This window comes from Haematobia irritans, chromosome 2 (genome assembly GCF_050003625.1).
Source record: "Haematobia irritans isolate KBUSLIRL chromosome 2, ASM5000362v1, whole genome shotgun sequence".
NCBI classification, from domain to species: domain Eukaryota; kingdom Metazoa; phylum Arthropoda; class Insecta; order Diptera; family Muscidae; genus Haematobia; species Haematobia irritans.
This window is the reverse complement of record NC_134398.1, coordinates 111,720,958-111,738,256: the sequence shown is the minus strand read 5'-3', so window position 1 is coordinate 111,738,256 and position 17,299 is coordinate 111,720,958. Positions and strand designations below refer to the sequence as shown.

The window sequence follows — 17,299 nt, the reverse complement described above, 5'->3', positions numbered from 1 at the left end:
GGTTGACGAAAGATATCAACATAACACAGCGAGAGAATCAAAAGAGAGCAATTTCTGTGAAACTGCTTGTATGTTGTTTCGGAAAACGGTTTTATAATAAGGCCAAAAATTTGATATGCTTAAGTCTAAATATTATTTAATTTGAATACTCGTGTAAAGAGAATAGACATTCGGAAGCGGGCATTAAGTTCGAGTTTTGCTAAAAAATTAAAAAAGGTTATTTTCTTTAAAATGAATTATTAAAGAAAAGTAAAAGGCAAAACAGGGTCATTTTAGAACGATAATGCCAACTTAATACCTGCCTTAAGGGTAAAAATGAAATTAAGTACCAAACACGATAAGTTTTAAATGCATTTAAAATAGTGTTAAATGCTAGTAAAAAACTGTTCACGGCTAACTAAATTTATGTGTATATTATAAAATTATTTATGTATGTTTATACTCGACTCCACGTTCTTCTTTTGTTAGAGTTTTTGAATTCCTTCCAACATTTCAAGCTTTTATACCAAAAACAGTTTTTTGCTACAAAATTTTTATTTTTGCAATAAAAAAAAATTTATCCAAAAGCTCAGTCCATTTCGTTTATATCAAGCACTGTTCTTTTCTGACTGTAAATCTTTAATAACACACATTTCGAAGTTTCATTGTAAAAATTTCATTTAATAATATAAAAATATAAATACAAAAATTAAACAAAAATTGGTGTTCGGTCGGAGTAGGGATTGAACCCAGGACCTTTTGCATGCAAGGCGGACATGCTAACCACTGCTCCACGTGGCCAACAAATACATGTTTCTGTTGAATAATGTTTTGTTTGCATCGGCTCGTGGGCGCTGCAAACTATGCTATATAAATGTAACTTATAACGATAATTGTCTATTGGTAACTATAACAGCTACGTAGCCCAGTGGTAGTGTGTTGGCTTACAAATTGCATGGTTCCCGGTTCGATTCTCAGTCCAGGAGAAAGGTAAAATTATAAAATTGAATAATTTCAACATTATTTGTATTACAGAAAAAAGTGCCAAGAACTAAAAAAATGTTAGAGAAGCGATTTTTTCTGAGGGTATACCCAATAAGGAAAATTATATTACACTTCATTTGATCTCGAAGATTTTGACCTTTCCTTAAGGATTTTGGTATTGATTTCAAGCTAAAGTTGCGGCTTCTTTAAAATCAACGCGAACGCTCGATTCGACTTGAAAATGGGTATCTTAACATGAAAGAAACTTCCGTTTGACTAAGTTCAACTTGGCTTTAAAAATTCTGAAAAATTCTTAAAAACTAATGGAATCGTCTTTAAATTTGTTGACTTTTTGTATCTTCACTACAAAACACAAAAGCGTTTAAAAATAGGAGATGTTTTTCAACAATTTATTTTAAAGAGTTTTTTACTTGAAACCTACACTGAAAAAAAATGCCCTGTTCCAATGATATTGACTTTGCTTTAAAAATTTTGCTATTGATTCCGAGCCAAAGAAGCGGAGAATGCAAGTAAGGATACTTTTAAGACACAATTCTTTTTTAAATTTGGATTTTGTGTACTTGACTCTAGGAAGCAATTTTTAATTTTTCGCTTTTCCTTTTCTTCCTATGCTATCAAAGTCCTTTAAAAACGAATTAACGACAACTTTATTTTCCAAATTAAGACTTGACTTCCAGTAGAAATTATGATATGTTTCAAGTAATAAACGTCTTTAAAATGAAGTGTTGAAAAATATGTCCTATATTTGAACGAATTTTTGCTTTGTAGTCAAGATGCAAAAAGGCAACAAATTTAAAGACAATTTCATTAAATGTAAAGAAAGTTTCTGAGTTACTAAAGTCAAGTTGACCTTAGCCCAAAAATTTTTTCTTTCATGTTATGATACCCATTTTTAAGTGAAATCACTAAAAAATCACAAAAAAAAAACATAAGGATAATACGACTTCATTGAAAAGTTTATCGACTTTTGGACAAGGAAAAAAACTTTATGGTAGAGATTTGCGTCTTCCGTGCTAAGCAAAATTTACATTCGTATTTTAAAGACATGAAATCTTTGACCTCACGACAATATTTTTTTCAGTGCAGCCGAAAGTACGCGATGAGAGGATAAAAGTAATTTCTGGATTTTGCTAGATTGGTTGCCGTTCGTCTTTTATGAGCCTCTAAAATTTTGTCGCCAAATTAGATTTTGAGCACTTTTTGCAATTTTCATATGGCCATAGCTCGAAAAATGCTGTGAATTCGTATTTGATATATTATGCTGAGGTGTACCTCTTGACTCGGCCAACAAAAATGCTGAATATATTAGCTCGGAAAATGTTCATCTTTATGCTAAAAATCGCAAAAATATGGAAAAAATTACCACTTTTATCACCGATTTTTTGCGTTTTTCGACTACAACGTGCTCAAAGTGCTCAAAATCTAATTTGGCGACAAAACTTTAGAGGCTCATAAAAGACAAACGGCAACCAATCTAGCAAAATCCAGAAATTGCTTTCCTTCTCTCCTCGAGTACTTTCGGCTGGAATAAGTAATTTATTGTTTGAAGTCGAAAAGTTGCATTTTGCGTCACAGTGTATTCAAATTAGACTAATCGACTTTTGATGTTGATGTTGATGTTGATGTTGATAATGCTGGCTAAAATCTTAGATTTACTGAGTATGACCTCCAACACTTCCAAATAATTTAATTTTTTAATGTTGTTAACGTTGGATAGCTAATACAAATATACTTTTCAGAGTTAACTCAACTCCATCCAACTCCACTCTCTGAAAGGGAGTTGACATTTATACATAAAAACGTTAAAGGTTGCCCGAGTTAAAGCCGTATCCTATAAAACGGATACGACTAACATGTAAATTGAGACTAATCTTTAAATCTAACATGACATCATAATACCCATTCTCATTTCACAAAAAAAAAAAAAAAGAATAAAAAACTTACAAACAAACTAAAAAAATTAACAGAAAGTTGAATGGATTGCTGGGGTGTCAAACAGACAAATGGAGCAGATGATCAAATACTTGCCATATATAACACTTCATCTTTTTTTATTATTTATTGAAGAATTAATACTCTCTGGTTGTATCTATATTTGGTATATGGGGCTTGATCGAAATCGAACAACTTCTCGTATTTTTTCATCATTTGTTAATACCTCATTCCATAACACCATTTGCCACTTAACAATAACATCGATAGTCTTTGCTGTTTTTCTCATTTCAGATCAAGGCGCTGTATTGACACATGACACAGAACAGTTCATCATTGGCCAGAGAGTTTGGGTGGGTGGAATTCGACCCGGGCAAATTGCCTACATTGGTGAGACACATTTTGCTCCAGGTGACTGGGCTGGTGTAGTCTTGGATGAGCCCAGTGGTAAGTTCATCAAACCATTGCGATTATAATCGCCTGTCATTCCTTTGTTAAATGTCAACTTGTATTTTAATGATTGTTTCTTTTGCGGCAAAATGTTAAGGTAAAAACGATGGTTGTGTAGCCGGTAAACGTTACTTTCAGTGTGAGCCAAAACGTGGAATATTCTCACGTTTGACACGGCTTACTCTGGCTCCATTGCCTGGAGCACAAACACCAACCTCGCCACTTTCTAAAATGTCACCAGATCGTTCTCGCACAGTATCTCCCACAGCCAGTATACGCAGCTCATTCCAACGTAGTCCAGGAAGTAAGTTAAAAAAAACGACACTAGCAGTGATTTGATTCGATTTGGAAATATTTACATATTTACACGAATGTAGTTTTTTAGATTACACTCTAGATCAATATATAAAAAACGACATAAATATGGTAGATGGCATTCCACATGTCGATGACTACATTCCAGAGTGCGCTAAGTCTAAAAAGTGAATTTTACAGGAGACGGGTTCAAAGTTTATTTGGAATTTGGAAATAAATTTGACAAACATTCTTTTTCTCTGTTGGTTAAGCTACACTTGTAGTTTAGTCAATGCATGGTTTTAAGCTGAAATCAAAAAAAAAAAATAAACAAAAACAAAATGATTGAAGAATAAACCAACAATAAAAAAACGAATGAAGAGGAAGCACGCTCAAAATAAATCCAGCTAACTGCACTCAAATCGATGATTTGACAGTGGCAAAGGAAAAGAGATATGTTCGTACAAATTTATTTCGGCAAAGGCCGGCGATTCACTTTGGGTTTAGTGAACTGCCAGAATTTATTCTGATAATTGGTTGATAGTTTTGCTGCAAGTAGAGGGGAATGTGGTAATTCCAAAACGTCCATCCAACCATAAATAAATTTGACAAACATTATTTTCCTCTGTTGGTTGTAGTTCAGTAAATGACTGGTTTTAAGCTGAAATCAAAAACAACAAAAAGTTTATTGTTTTAAATTTTACCTATCGCCTGGACGAAGAATCGAACCGCGGACTATTCACTGGGCTACAAAGCTGTTATTGTCATTAACCGATAATTATCGCTATGAAATTTCAAAATGTGTCTTATAAAAGACTAAAAGTCAGAAAAGAACCGTTCTTGATATAAACTAAATGGACTGTGTATCAAAACTTATTTTTTATTGCAAAAATATAATTTTTTTTGAAGTAAAAGTTTGAAATTTTCCAAGTAATTAAAAAACCCTAACAAAAGAAAAAGTTTTCGGTAAACGTTTTCCAAACGTTTTTTGCGTTTACTAAATTTTTTTGTAAATTACTTACCAACGATTTGCATAGTAACTTTTCATCTACTAAATTTGTGTTAAATTTTAATTAAATTATATCAAATTTCTATAAATTCACAAAAAACTACACTTCATACGCTGACAACATTCTCCAATATAAACTGTTCTAACTTTGCTTACACGTGCGAAATGTTAGCCCTTTTTGGAATGGACATTTTTTTAAAACTTTAGTCGCAGGCTAAGTACAATTTTTACCATAACTTTTGATAGAATTGTCCGATAAATCCGAAATTTTGGCAGGACTCAAGTCACATCAATCCGAATAAAAACGAACTCCGTCAAAACGTGCTAAGTTGACTTAGCGTAATCTGGAATGAAGGCATCGATGTGATACTAATTACGGCTACTAATTTTGAATTCTTGAGACACTCAAAAGAAAAACATTTGAGTTTTCCCTTAAGGATGCCAAAAATGTGGGCTATCTAGCTTTAAACCAACACTCAAAAATAGTTTATTAAATCCAAAAGATTCTGACCTTCCCTCTATAAAATTAACATTAGGACACAGATTTTATTTATCGAATATTCATTTTATTCAAGTATAAACAAAAGTCAGTTTATTAGTCCAAATTATAACAGATACTCCAAAGTAAAACTTTTGTCTTAATTTCAGAAAAAAACCTAACCCAAAAGATAAAAATCCTCAAGATCTATATTTGAAGTTTATTTATTTAGAGATTAATTCATTGAATCGGAGGTCCAACATTTCAAAGATTGGGGTCCTAAATATATTAAAAAATCACAAATTATGAAGTTTCTTTTAATTAGAGGTTTTTTTACTTTAAAGAAATCCGTTCTTAATATTGTATATAATATGTGTCCCAATAATTTAGGTTGCACAATCTTTCATATTTGGTCTATATATGTATGATAAGAATTCGATTTGGAAATCGCGCAATTAAAAAACAAACATCGATCAAAAGAAGTTAACGTTACTTTACACTCCAAAAAGGCACCAAATCTAATTTAAGTTTACTTCAATTATCGAAATTTTATGTTGAGTTAAAATTTCCCAAATACGAGAAAATTTCATTCGCTTTAATAATTTAATTTTATTTACTTTCGTTATATGAACTAAAAAAGAAAATAAATGATACGCATATGAAACCATTTTATTTTTCACAAAGTGGCTCCGAATTTCTTAAAATTTTTAAATTTTCCAAAAATGTGTCCATCTTGAACTTCATATGGGGTAATGGCATTTTTACAAATTCTAAATCAAATTGTGCTCCTTTAAAATGCCACATTTTCTTGCTTAAGAAAAATTAATTAAGTTTAATATATTTCCTTATTTTACCCTTCATGATGGATCACTTGTTTTGATGGTTGGAATATTTGTATTGGTTCCGAGCTACACTGAAAAAAAAGCATGCCCGGTTCCAAAGATTTTGTCTTTACTTTAAAAATGTTGGTATTGATTCCGAGCCAAAGAAGCGGAGAATACAAGTAAGGATACTTTTAAGACACAATTCTCTTTTAAACTTGGGTTTTGTGTACTTGCTTCTAGGAAGCAAATTTTAATTTTTTGCTTTTTCAGCTTTTGTTCTTCATATGCTATCAAAGTCCTTTAAAAACGAATTAACGACAACTTTATTTTCCAAATTAAGACTTGACTTCCAGTAGAAATTATGATATGTTTCAAGTAATAAACGTCTTTAAAATGAAGTGTTGAAAAATATGTCCTATATTTGAACGATTTTTTGCTTTGTAGTCAAGATGCAAAAAGGCAACAAATTTAAAGACAATTTCATTAAATGTAAAGAATTTTTCTGAGTTATTAAAGTCAAGTTGACCTTAGCCCAAAAATTTTTTCTTTCATGTTATGATACCCATTTTTAAGTGAAATCACTTAATTATAAGGATAATACGACTTCATTGAAAAGTTTGTCGACTTTTGGACAAGGAAAAAAACTTTATGGTAGAGATTTGCGTCTTCCGTGCTAAGCAAAATTTGCATTCGTATTTTAAAGACATGAAATCTTTGACCTCACGACAATATTTTTTTCTGTGTACACACGCGGATCTCAATGTTTAGGAAGCAACCTAGTTTTAAATTACAGGTTTACATATAAAGATATGCTAACAACCAAATATATTGTTCTTTACATTAAAAATACGATCATTTCAAAATTATTTAAAACAAGGATTAGCAAAATATTCCAAAATTAAAAAAAAAAAATTAAAAAGTAGAAAGGTAGACTTTATGATTTTGAGTTAGACAAATTAGAAGAAGAAGCAGTCTTGTTATAGAAAAACTGAAGCACCAGAAGACTCTGCCAACAAAATATCATGAAGTTTGTGTCGACGTATCTCAGCGTTGCCAGAATTGTTTCACCAAAAACCGCTAGATTTGTCCAAAAAACTAGCCAAAAAAAGCTAAAAAATGTTAAAAAATAAAGGGTGATTTGTTAAGAGCTTGATAACTTTTTTTTTAAAAAAAACGCATAAAATTTGCAAAATCTCATCGGTTCTTTATTTGAAACGTTAGATTGGTCCATGACATTTACTTTTTGAAGATAATTTCATTTAAATGTTGACCGCGGCTGCGTCTTAGGTGGTCCATTCGGAAAGTCCAATTTTGGGCAACTTTTTCGAGCATTTCGGCCGGAATAGCCCGAATTTCTTCGGAAATGTTGTCTTCCAAAGCTGAAATAGTTGCTGGCTTATTTCTGTAGACTTTAGACTTGACGTAGCCCCACAAAAAATAGTCTAAAGGCGTCAAATCGCATGATCTTGGTGGCCAACTTACCGGTCCATTTCTTGAGATGAATTGTTCTCCGAAGTTTTCCCTCAAAATGGCCATAGAATCGCGAGCTGTGTGGCATGTAGCGCCATCTTGTTGAAACCACATGTCAACCAAGTTCAGTTCTTCCATTTTTGGCAACAAAAAGTTTGTTAGCATCGAACGATAGCGATCGCCATTCACCGTAACGTTGCGTCCAACAGCATCTTTGAAAAAATACGGTCCAATGATTCCACCAGCGTACAAACCACACCAAACAGTGCATTTTTCGGGATGCATGTGCAGTTCTTGAACGGCTTCTGGTTGCTCTTCACTCCAAATGCGGCAATTTTGCTTATTTACGTAGCCATTCAACCAGAAATGAGCCTCATCGCTGAACAAAATTTGTCGATAAACACATTTCGAACCGAACACTGATTTTGGTAATAAAATTCAATGATTTGCAAGCGTTGCTCGTTAGTAAGTCTATTCATGATGAAATGTCAAAGCATACTGAGCATCTTTCTCTTTGACACCATGTCTGAAATCCCACGTGATCTGTCAAATACTAATGCATGAAAATCCTAACCTCAAAAGAATCACCCTTTAGCTAGAAAAAAAGCTAAATTTTTTTGTATCAAAAGTCACATTTTTGATTGAAATTTAACAAACTTAAAGGCTTTATTTCACTTAAAATGCATATTATTTTAATTGTATTCATTTTATTTCCATTTCTGTGAGACTGTAAGAAAATCTATGTCATATTAGCTCTGTTTGCATACTCGATACATTTTGATTACTATCACAAGTCCTTCATTTATATTTCCTAGTAAAAAACTTTTTTCCCGGTAAACTTACAATTATCAGCTGGTTAATCGTCAACAAGTCCAATGTCGCATAGAACTGCATTAGAAAATATCAATATATTTCGTTTTAACTGAATTAATGATAAATTCGTGAACGTGTACTCTTCACCTAATATTACCCAAGAGAATAAAACCCATTCTAACTGTCTTGCAAGTTTATACTGAATAACTTTTATTCGAAAATTTCCCATACAAACCTATTGTCCAATTTTCGTAAATGTAAATCCATTCCATTAATAAATAGCAGATTTATTTTGATCCTATCACTACGAATTTTTTATTGCATTTTTTTGATGTTAAAAAAATAATACCACATTCAAAACTTTATTTCCTTAATTATTTCTATGTTCTGTTCCAAAGATTTTGTACACTAATGATTTTGGTATTGATTCAGAGTCAAATTTGAATTTATTCGTTTTTTCAGCTTTTTCTTCATGAGCTATCACAGTGCTTTAAAAATGTGCTAACGACAACTTAAATTTCCAAATTCAGACTCGACTTTAAGTAGAAATTATTCTGTGTATAAAATGTTGAAAAACCTCTTCTATTTTTGAACGCTATTTTGGTTTGTGGTCAAGATACAAAAACTCCACAAATTTAAAGACTATTTAATTAATTTGAAGAATTTTTTAGAATTGACCCTAGCCTTCTTTCATGAAAAGATACCCATTTTTAAGTTGAATCACTTAACTATAAGGACAAAACGATTTTATTGGCTTTTGGACAAGGAAAACAGTTTATAACATATAAGAGAAATTCACAAATGCTATTATAACCAAAATTCGCGTTCGTATTTTAAAGACATGAAATCTTTGGCCTCATGACAATATTTTTTCAGTGCACAAAGCAATTCACATCCACTATTTTAATTTAGTAATATCATAATAACTTTAGAATACGTATTAAAATAACATAAAAAGGATAAACGAGTCAAATGCTATTATTCCTAATAATTTACTGACAGTTTATATAAGGAATTTGTATGGTAATAGTAGATTTAAAGTTTACGATAACTTTTATGAATACGAGGAAAAAAACTTTACATCAAGGTGTATTTGCTGCAAAAATGCCCGCATAATGGCTGGAATAATTATTAAGGCTTCAATTGAGCTTTGAAATATGCGGAAACCCTTATTCTGGCAGCAAGACTTAGATAAAAACGAAGTTTTATCCATATTTCAATAGGAACATGTCGAAAATAAAAAAAGCCAAAAATAGATAAAAGGGTCATGAAAAAAAGCCAGAAAAAAAGCTAAAAGCTAAATGCATTTTTTCCCCGCTAAACGTCTTCAAAAAAAGCCAAATCTAGCGGGAAAAAAGCTAAATTGGCAACGCTGACGTATCTCCTAAATGTACTGCCGTTTGCGTCGGACAATATTATAACAATTGTGTTTTTCATAAATTTCTGAATTAAAAATCGCAAAAGCAATACCAAAACGATTATAGAAAATTAAAATTTGGAAAAAATTTACAAATGAAACAATTGTTTCTCATAGCCCTCTACACGCAAAGAAAAAAAAAAACGTTTGGAAAACGTGTACCGAAAACGTCTTTCTTTTGTTAGAATTTTTTGAATTGTTTCGAAAATTTTAAACTTTTATCACCAAAAAAATCGTTTGTTACAAAATTTTTATTTTTTCAATAAAAAAAGTTATTTTTGAAACAACAACACAGTCCACTTCGTTTATATCAAACACTGTTTATATAAAACACTTTTCTGACTTTAGGTCTTTAATAAGACACATTTTACAGTTCAACATTTAATATAGTACAACATTTTTTCGGAATCTTCCGAGCATATCTGGAATATATGTAAAAACAAAAAAAAAAACTTTGGTCGAAGCAGGGATCGAACCCACGACCCTTGGCATGCAAGTCGGACGTAGCAACCACTGCTCCACGATGCCAAACTAAATGTTTGTTTCTGTTAAATAAACTTTGTTTATTCGGTTCGTGGGCGCCGCAAGCTATGCTACATAAATATAACTTATATGGATAATTATCTATTGATGACCATAACAGGTACATAGCTCAGTGGTTAGTGTGTTGGCTTACAAGGTGCATGGTCCGCGGTTCGATTCTCCGTCCAGGCGAAAGGTAAAAAAAATTTAAAAATTTATAAAATCGTATACTTTCTTCTACATTGTTGGTATTACAGGAAAGGGTGTTAAGAACTAACAAACCTCGTGGATGTGAGAAAGATGTGAGGGAAAATGCAATTAGCAAGAAAACAATGTTTTTTTGAGTTAGTCTTTATGAAATTGTTTTTACATCCTGGAAAAGAATAAACGTTTATCACAAAAAGTATATACTTTTCTTCCAAATACACTTCCTTACAGCGAAAAGCAAATGAGAAACTAACTTTGTTTGTCTAAAATTTCGTTTGGGAGGAAAGAATTATTTTTTTTTGCGTGTACACGTTGACGTTTGTTTTCTCTTTATAAGAGCACAAGGCTTAATCTTATTATACTCAATTATCTTTGATTTTGATAACAACTCATAGGCCTCATAATGCTCAATGATATAAAATAATAAAACAATAATAAACAACCCAGTCAGAAAAAAACCATCGGAAAAGCGTTGTGAACGGTTGATACACGGTGGGAAAAAGCGTTGTTACAACCCCAAAATGATAACATCATTCCACGGTGTATCGATTGTATTTAACAACGTTTTCAAAGCGTCATGAAAACAATATTTTATACGCTTTTCCGATGGTTTAACGAACGCTTTGACAACCCCAAAATGAGAACATCGTTATACGGTGTATCGATGGTTTTTACAACCATTGAAAAGCACTGAAAAACAACATTTCATACGTCTTTCCAATTGTTTCTAGAATGCTTTAGGAGGGTTAGAATTATAATTTTACAGTACCTTAAAACCGCTATTGAAACAAAACAAAATTAGTGTTTTACACTTTACAAAGGAACATCAGAAAACTTAACAATTAACAATTACCCCCATTTTCATAAAGCTCCGTTAGTGTTCCGTTAACTAACCAACTTTTGAACCGTATTATGGACGAAATTGTCATCTTGCATATATATTCCATACACGCAAAGAAAAAAAACGTTTGAAAAACGTGTACCGAAAACGTTTTTCTTTTGTTAGAGTTTTTTGAATTGCTTCGAAAATTTTAAACTTTTATCACCAAAAAAATTCGTTTGTTACAAAATTTTTATTTTTTCAATAAAAAAAGTTATTTTTGAAATAACAACACAGTCCATTTCGTTTATATCAAACACTGTTCTTTTCTGACTTTAGGTCTTTAATAAGACACATTTTACAGTTCAAAATTTAATATAGTACAATCTAATGTTGAACATTTTTTCGGAATCTTCCGAATATATCTGGAATATATGTAAAAAAAAAAAAACAAAAGCAAAAAAAAAACTTTGGCCGAAGCAGGGATCGAACCCACGACCCTTGGCATGAGAGTCGGACGTAGCTACCACTGCTCCACGGTGCCAAACTAAGTGTTTGTTTCTGTTAAATAAACTTTGTTTATTCGGTTCGTGGGCGCCGCAAGCTATGCTATATAAATATAACTTATATTGATATTTATCTATTGATGACCATAACAGGTACATAGCTCAGTGGTTAGTGTGTTGGCTTACAATGTGCATGGTCAGCGGTTCGATTCTCCGTCCAGGCGAAAGGTAAAAAAAAATTTAAAAATTTATAAAATCGTATAATTTCTTCTACATTGTTGGTATTACAGGAAAAGGTGTTAAGAACTAAAAATCCTCGTGGATGTGAGAAAGATGTGAGGGACAATGCAATTAGCAAGAAAATGTTTTTTTTTTTTAGCTAGGCTTTATGAAATTGTTTTTACATCCTGGAAAAGAATAAACGTTTATCACAAAAAGTATATACTTTTCTTCCAAATACACTTCCTTACAGCGAAAAGCAAATGAGAAACGAACTTTGTTTGTCTAAAATTTCGTTTGGGAGGAAAGAATTATTTTTTTGCGTGTAGCCAGTTAAGATATTTGCAATTTACTTTCTGTTAATTGGCAGTTAAAGCCTAACGGAGCTACATGAAAATGGCCGTTAATAGGAAAAATACATAACTAAGATTAAGATTGACATTTATAATTGGTAAAAAATTATTTTAATATGGTCAAAAATCGCTAAAGTGAAAACTAAATCAGTAAAAAAGACATAAAAGTATACATATTTGTTGCAGATTTCTTTATATCTTGATGGGGAATAGCCCAAAGCAAATTTTCATAAAGTTTGTATTCCTTAAAATGAATTATTAAAGAAAAGTAATCGTGAAAATTTTGTGATTTTAGGGGCTAGTCATATGTCTTTATTATTTCCTATAGGTAATAGTTCAAAATTCACTCTTGGAAAAGTTTAAATGAACTAAAATGAACTTAACAAAGGGAAAAAGTTATACACAAATGTGCGTATTTCACACAAAACACTTCAGAATTTCTTAAGATTTGTACATTTTACCCCAAATGCGCCAAAAGATTTGTACATTTTACCCCAAATGCACCAAAATAACATTCTTGCAATACTGAACTCCAATTTTTTCCTTCAAACAATGAAATTTTCTTTAAAGGTGGGTATTAAGTTCGAGTTTAGGCGATAAAAACGTCATTTTTTCACGATTACTTTTCTTTAATAATCCATTTTAAGGAATACGAACTTTGTGAAAATTTGCTTTGGGCTTTTCCCCATCAAGTTATAATAAAATTTGCAACAAATATGTATGATTTTGTGCATTTTTCTTACTGATTTAGTTTTCACTTTAGCGATTTAAGCGGCTAAACTCGAAGTTAATGCTCACCTTAACATGTGAAAAAATAGTAATTATGTCTAACAAAATTTCTTCAATTAGTCGATAAATAAGTACTTATATTTGGGTTTTGGCGTGATGTCAGCGTTTAGTTTAAACTTTCTACTCATTTGTAAAATTACCCAAATTGTTGTTCCTAGTGGTTTCACTGTTAATGTACATATTCACTTTATATGATAAAGGCACATTATCCTATTATAAATCAATTCCTATCAACAATTATACCTCCATTACTCATTAAAAACCATTGGACATTGATGGAACATGCATTTTCAACGATAATTTTATGGAAAATTTACTATTTAAAAACCGTCAATTAATTTGTTTAGCAAGCGTTGTTTCAACGTTGGGTTCCAACGCTGTTACAACGCTCAATATTTATAACCATCGTAAATTTCTGACTGGGAAGTAAGGAAAGTCTAAAGTCGGGCGGGGCCGACTATATTATACCCTGCACCACTTTGTAGATCTAAATTTTCTAAATTTTATATAAAGGTTTGTCCCAAATACATACATTTAAATATCACTCGATCTCGACGGAATTTGATAGACTTCTACCAAATCTATAGACTCAAAATTTAAGTCGGCTAATGCACTAGGGTGGAACACAATGTTAGTAAAAAAATATGGGAAACATTTAAATCTGAAGCAATTTTAAGGAAACTTCGCAAAAGTTTATTTATGATTTATCATTCGATATATATGTCTTAGAAGTTAAGGAAAATTAGAGTCATTTTTACAACTTTTCGACTAAGCAGTGGCGATTTAACAAGGAAAATTTTGGTATTTTGACCATTTTTGTCGAAATCAGAAAAACATATATATGGGAGCTATATCTAACTCTGAACCGATTTCAACCAAATTTGGCACGCATAGCTACAATGCTAATTCTACTCCCTGTGCAAAATTTCAATTAAATCGGAGTTAAAAATTGGCCTCTGTGGTCATATGAGTGTAAATCGGGCGAAAGCTATATGTGGGAGATATATCTAAATCTGAACCGATTTCAACCAAATTTGGCACGCATAGGTACAATGCTAATTCTACTCCCTGTGCAAAATTTCAATCATATTGGGGTAAAACACTGGCTTCTGGGACCGTATTAGTCCATATCGGGCGAAAGATATATATAGGAGCTATATCTAAATCTGAACCGATTTCAATAAAATTTGGCACACTTGACTATAGTACTAATTGTTCTTCTTGTGCAAAATTTTAAGCAAATTAGGGTAAAACTCTGGCTTCTGGCGTCATATAAGTCCATATCGGAATATATATATATATATATATATATATATATATATATATATATATATATATATATATATATATATATATATATATATATATATATATATATATCTAAATCTGGCTATATCGACTCAGGAGCCCACCCTGAGCATTTTTGCCAAAGACACCATGTGTCTATCTCGTCTCCTTCTGGGTGTTGCAAACATATGTACTAACTTATATTTAATACCCTGTTCCACAGTGTGGCGCAGGGTATAAAAAGTGCGATGTATCTTTTCGTGAATACACAGAAAAAAATTTCCGTAGTTAAACTAACGCTAAATTTAACTTTTTTTATTGTAAAAAATTACTTGTTAGTAGTTAAGTTTTATTATTTTTTTGCGAAATTTTCCACAGCCCAAAAAAACGAATATTTCGTTTTTTTAAGTATGTCTCAAATATTTTATGAACTAAATATTTTATGAACTATAAAGTTCGATGGTCGTACACATAAGTTCAATATGTACGATTTCCAAAAATAGTAAGAATGAACTACTGTATGGTTAAAATGGTCATTATTTGGCGCCAATGATTTTCTTCTTAACTTTTAGTTAATATTTTCTTCTATTAGAGCGTGAACTGTAGTTAAAACGTACAATAGGGCATTAAATTTTCCTGGTTTTAACAACGCTTTGAGGAAATCTCAAAATGTGTACCAAAATTTAGTTCAATTTTCGTACGAGTTAGTTTATTCTTCCTATAAAACAGTTTATTTTTTTCGGTGTAGCTTTCTTATAGAATATAAAATAGTTAATTCCATAAAAGAGATCTGCATTCTCGATCTATGTTGGGTGGTATGTTTCCTGAAAAGTTACTATAATTATCCAGCAATAAAGTGTCGCCTAAAACGTAGTTAAAATGTTCTTTTTGGATCCGGTAGTGGTGCAGAAGGGATGAATCTAGCGTGGGCTTGTCATAGGACAGACGTTTACATTTCAACAGCTGTTACACTGAACTTGCATCACTACTAAGATATGATCCGAATTCAGTGTTTTGGATGTGAATTAAAAAATGTTGTGATATTTTCCAAAAAAAAAAAAACAAGTATATACGGCCGTAAGTTCGGCCAGGCCGAATCTTATGTACCCTCCACCATGGATTGTGTAGAAACTTCTACGAAAGACTGTCATCCATAATCGAATTACTTGGGTTGTGGTATCTTAAAACTTCTTAACATCGTTTTCTAAATTGTGAGTTAGTCCATACGTGGTAGAGAGCCAGAATTGAAATATGGGGGTCGCTTATATGGGGACTATATACAATTATGAACTTGATATGGACCATTTTTTTGTGATTGGGGATCGATTTATCTGAAGGCTATATATAACTATAGACCGATATGGACCTAGTTAGGCATGGTTGTTAACGGCCATATACTAGCACAATGTACCACATTTCAACTGACTCGGATGAAATTTGCTCCTCCATGAGGCTATTTATGATTATGGACTGTTATGTTAAATATCATATGCTACCACCACGTACCAAATTTCAACCAGATCGGATGAATTTTGCTTCTTCAAAAGGCACCGGAGGTCAAATCTGAGGATCGGTTTATATGGGGCTATATATAATTATGGACCGATATGAACCAATTCCTGCATGGTTGTTGCATAACATATACTAACATCACGTACCAAATTTCAACCGAATCGGATGAATTTTGCTCTTCGAAGGGGTTCCGGAGGTCAAATCTGGGGATCGGTTTATATGGGGTCTATATATAATTATGGACCGATTTCGACCAATTTTTGCATGGGTGTTTGAGGCCATATATTAACACTACGTACCACATTTCAACTGAATCAGATGAATTTTGGTCATCCAAGAGGCTCCGGAGGTCAAATCTAGTGATCGGTTTATATGGGGGCTATATAATGATGGACCGATATGGACCATTTTTTGCATGGTCATTAGAGACCATATACTAACACCATGTACCAAATTTCAGCCGGATCGGATGAAATTTGCTTCTCTTAGATGCCTCGCAAGCCAAATCGGGGGATCGGTTTATATGGGGGCTATATATAATTATTGACCGAAGTGGACCAATTTTTGCATAATTGTTAGAGACCATATACTTACACCATGTACCAAATTTCAGCCGGATCGGATGAAATTTGCTTCTCTTAGAGTCCCCGCAAGCCAAATTTGGGGGTCCGTTTATATGGGGGCTATACGTAAAAGTGGACCGATATGGCCCATTTGCAATACCATCCGACCTACATCAATAACAACTACTTGTGCCAAGTTTCAAGTCGATAGCTTGTTTCGTTCGGAAGCTAGCGTGATTTCAACAGACGGACGGACGGACATGCTCATATCGACTCACGACCTAGAATATATATACTTTATGGGGTCTTAGAGCAATATTTCGATGTGTTACAAACGGAATGACAAAGTTAATATACTCCCATCCTATGCTGGAGGGTATAAAAATATTGTTTACGAATTTTAATGCATCTTGTCTGAATCGTTTAACCTCAAATATTTTCAAAAAATCGCAATTTTTCTAAAATGGATTTAGCATTTTTTTCCAAAAAAAAAATAATTAGTTTGTACCATTTGCAAACAAAGCTAGAATTATCCATTAAAAATATGAAAAAACGAGTTATAAAAACTTTTTCTGTAAGAAGAAATTATTCGATTTTATAAAAAATTCTAACAAACGAAAAACGTTTTCGATACACGTTTTCCAAACGTTTTTTGTTTCTTTGCGTGTATGAGTGCAAGCAACTCAACATATTTAATAGTATATAACAAAAATTATTTAAAACATTTGAGCGAATTAGTTAAAGCTACAACGATGTTGTACAAAATATACATTAACTAACCTCGAACTTTAAAGATCTCGAATAAGTTTGTGGTATCATTTTGCAAATCGAATCAAATCACATTACAATC

General features: G+C 32.1%; 1 protein-coding gene across 2 annotated transcripts in view; it reads left to right on the top strand.

The window, feature by feature from the left end:
- Positions 1-17,299, top strand: part of CLIP-190 (Cytoplasmic linker protein 190) — a 316,617-nt gene that overhangs the window by 247,929 nt on the left and 51,389 nt on the right. For both annotated transcript variants that reach the window (XM_075295900.1, XM_075295899.1), the window contains exons 5-6: positions 3,187-3,363; positions 3,464-3,670. In XM_075295900.1, coding sequence (XP_075152015.1) covers positions 3,187-3,363; positions 3,464-3,670 — 384 coding nt within the window. The remainder of the gene's footprint in view (positions 1-3,186; positions 3,364-3,463; positions 3,671-17,299) is intronic.